This window comes from Chenopodium quinoa, unplaced genomic scaffold (genome assembly GCF_001683475.1).
Source record: "Chenopodium quinoa cultivar QQ74 unplaced genomic scaffold, ASM168347v1, whole genome shotgun sequence".
NCBI lineage: Eukaryota > Viridiplantae > Streptophyta > Magnoliopsida > Caryophyllales > Amaranthaceae > Chenopodium > Chenopodium quinoa.
The window spans coordinates 2,043,423-2,047,189 of NW_018745413.1; the positions used below are offsets into that span (position 1 = coordinate 2,043,423).

The 3,767-nt window shown below is 37.7% G+C and overlaps 2 protein-coding genes across 2 annotated transcripts; one reads left to right on the top strand and one right to left on the bottom strand.

Annotated features, from left to right (window-relative positions):
- On the bottom strand, positions 1 to 1,548 carry LOC110713362 (transcription repressor OFP12-like). Its single transcript, XM_021891821.1, has one exon. It carries the CDS (start codon positions 1,320 to 1,322, stop codon positions 594 to 596), a length of 729 nt encoding a protein of 242 aa, XP_021747513.1. The 5' UTR covers positions 1,323 to 1,548; the 3' UTR covers positions 1 to 593.
- A 557-nt stretch (positions 1,549 to 2,105) lies between these two features.
- Positions 2,106 to 3,314, top strand: LOC110713414. The gene has a single exon (XM_021891866.1). It carries the CDS (start codon positions 2,106 to 2,108, stop codon positions 3,312 to 3,314), a length of 1,209 nt encoding a protein of 402 aa, XP_021747558.1.
- Positions 3,315 to 3,767: the final 453 nt, after the last annotated feature.

The window sequence follows — 3,767 nt, forward strand, 5'->3', positions numbered from 1 at the left end:
TCCATTGAAAATGTTTTACATCAAATTAAACAGGGCCAAAGAATAATGAAACAAGTAAAAGTAATTTCACGGATGAGATGATACTTGTTCAGTCCTATTTCATCACACCCAAAATTCTTGTCATAAAAAATAATTTTTCTTTTCTTCGTTTTCTTGTATCCATTTTAAATAGTTTCATATGAAAATGGATCCTAAATTGGGTACTAACGAAATCTACTGACGAAGTAACCTTGTCAATAATGAAAATTGTTGATTGCAATCTAATAACTAAGTTTCATCATCAACGAATTTATTTCATGTGTAATTGCTAGAAATCATGTCAATTTCTACAATGTCTAAATTTCATTTCTCCAACATACAAGAAGATTACATGAATTTTCCGTCATTAAATCATACAATATCATACAAAAATGCTTGAAACATAATTTTCTCTAACCAATCAATGTACACATATTAATATAAGTGAACGCTTTGGGGATTTGACGAGCTCAACTCTTCTAGTAGCTTACTCCAAAAAAAAAAAAAAAAAAAAAAAAAAAAGGAAATTCAATTCCCCGAAGTAACAAGCTTTGCAACAACCGCAACCTGGAGCTCTAACTCGTATAGTTGCGGTGGGGCAGGGGCGTGGGCGGCATTAGAGACACTAGAAGATCAGCAAAAGCTTCAATAATGAACTTATGAGTATGTTTAGGATTTAAGTTGAGATAACAAAGGAGAAGCTCCCGTAAATACTCCGACAAATCATCACTTTCATCACTAACATCTACTAGATTATGTTGATTATTTAGCTTCATTTCAATCTTCCTAGCCTCAATCATCTCCTGCATTGACCTTCGGAAGTCAATGTAAGGGTTGGGAGAGTCCTTTTTTATCGGGACTCCTCCGCCCACCAGTTTCTCCTTCATCTGATGCTCATCATCGTCGGAAGAAGGGGATTCCAAAATAGAGTTGGAAAGACCGGGGGTGGAGACAAACAACCGTTGGGAGGCGAAAATAGCAGAAAGATCAGGACATTCGTCAGTGGCGATGGCTGAAGAGTTGGAGAAAGAGGAGGAAAGGTTATTATCGAGAAAGATGGTTGTAGTTGCCGCACTCGACGATGAGGAGGTGGAGGGGTTGTCGTAGATGATATTGAAGTTGTTAAGTATGGACGATGATGGGTGAGGGTTGTTGTGGATGGTAATGAGGTTGTTAGGAATGTGATCAAAGTATTCATCGTCGTTGTCGTCGTCGTGGAGGGTTAATGGAGGGGAGAGAGAGGTAAGTAAACACTTGATTTTGGAGAAGCAAAGGTGGAAGTGATTCCTGATAATACTCGGCATTTTGGTGATAGTTTTGGGTTGGTGGTGTGTTGTGGGTTATTCCAGGAAGAAGGGAATGAATGGGTTTATAGAGTTTGTAAACAAGGTTTATTTTATGCGGGTGTTGCCGGACGCTCGGCTTTTTATACGGAGTATGATGTTAGTGGAACTGTTCTATTAGTTTATTTGTTAATTTTTTTTATTAATTTATAAATTCTACTTTGTAACCTTTTTTTTTTTTTTTTTTTTTTTTTTTAATTCTGTATACGACACGTCTAAAAATATGCCCTCACTTGTTATTTAGGTGCCCCAAATTGATTGGTATATTAGTTAATGCACAAGTTTAACTAGTTATAATTTTTATATCTTCTATTGGTTATATTATGACATTTAAACAATGGTATTAGTTTTGAGCATATATTTCGTATTATATATTGTAATATTTGTTAAAGATATACACAGGTAAAAAGCATTAATATATATAATAGTTTATGTTGATATATAAACTTTTATATATCTAGGTGTACATAAAGATAGTTACATGCTGCTAAAAATTTAAGGTTCCTATATATAACACAAAATCCCAACAACAACTCTCCGGATAGTCCACAGATAAGCCATTTGGAAATCCATGGATGAGAGTTTTGGTGAGGCGGCTGCACCGGATCAGCCCTCGATGGATATATGAAGATCATCTCTTGGAATTGTAGGGGTCTCAATGACACACTAGCCCCTACACATCCATATTTAGTGTGGCTTATCTCTACTAAATTTCCTTTGTTCTTGTTTTTATCCGAAACTAAGATGCCTTTTGTTGATGTAAAACTTGTAGTTAGTTCATTCTCTCCAAATTTTTCTTATGGAGTGGATGCGGATGGTACTAAGGGGGGTCTAGCGGTTTTTAGTTGGTATCAAGGGGTTGTTACTTGTGTTTTGGCTACTCCGAACTACATTTTGTGTAACCTTGATGATGGTAATGGAAGTAATAGAAATGTGATGTTTGTTTATGGAGAGCCTAAAGTAGAAGATAGAACTAGAGTGTGGGATGAACTCACTACTCTCCTTTTGATAACTCCTAATTGTCTTTTGATTGGTGACTTTAACCAAGTCGAATGCTTACAAGACAAACTAGGAGGCTCTTTAGTAATAAAGGGTTTGGATGCTTTCATTGATTGGCGGCTTGACAATGGGGTACTCGAAGTTCCTTTTTCGGGGCCTCGGTTTACTTGGACTAATAAGCGCTTGGATAATGGTCTCATCTTAGAACGGCTTGATAAGGCTTTTTGTACGGATCAATGGTTTGCGGATTTTCCGGAAGGAAGAATTTTTCATGAGCCAATAGTAGTTTCGGATCATGCAGTCATTATTTATGATTCGAATCCTTCTATGCCTCGGTCCAATCGTCCTTATCAGATTGAAAGGTGGTGTCTACGATATAATTCTATCGAAGGGATGACTAATGATATTTGGGATATCACCATGAATGGATTTAGCATGTTTGTTTTAGCCAAACATCTTAATTTATTCAGGAACCGTGCTCAAAAATGGTGCTTGGATAATAGGACTTTTTGGGGTGTCAATTGGCGGTCCATCACAAATGATTTAAGTAACCAAGGCAATGCAATTGTGACGATCAAGGAAGGTGAAGAGTATGTAAAAGGGGTAAATGACATTATCCCTAAGTGTAGGTTGGACTTTCATCACTGGCAGCAACGACTGAAGGATAAATGGGTTAGAGAGGGTGATTTTTCTTCTACGACCTTATTTAACAGGGTTAAGCAACGACAAAAACGGAAGGAAATCCTATCCCTCAAAAATGATGATGGTGAGTGGGTTAGTGGCCATGATGATATTGCCGATTTAATCCAAGGTTCGTTGAAAAAAGTCTTCATTCCGAGCCTTTGGACTGGTAATCAGCTGGAGGATGATATTGACCTTTTATTCCACGAAATGGCTTTCCCTCAATTGGATGAATCAGAAGCGTTGGCGTTGGTTAGACCTTTTAGTGGCTAAAAGATCCGGAAGGCGATGTTCTCTATTCATCATCGCAAATCTCCAGGTCCGGATGGTATCATTGCTAAATTTTTTCATGTCCATTGGGACTCGGTTGGGAGTTTGGTTATAACAGTTGTTCAACATTTCTTTGACATTGGTTTTATGCTAAAGGAGTTTAATGCGTCTCTCCTCGTTATGCTTCCAACAGTTGTTCAACATTTTCGTCCTATTAGTCTTTGCAACACCATTTATAAGTGCATCACGAAATGTATGGTGAATAGGATGAAAGGTTCTCTGCCGGTCTTGATTACAGAATTCCAACATGCTTTTGTGCCGGGTCGATATATGGAAGACAATATTCTTCTCAGCCACGAGTTGACTCATGTTATCTCTAGCACGCGAATCAAGTCCCCTATGGCCGCTTTGAAGATTGATATGTCTAAGGCCTATGACCGAGTCAACTGGATTTTT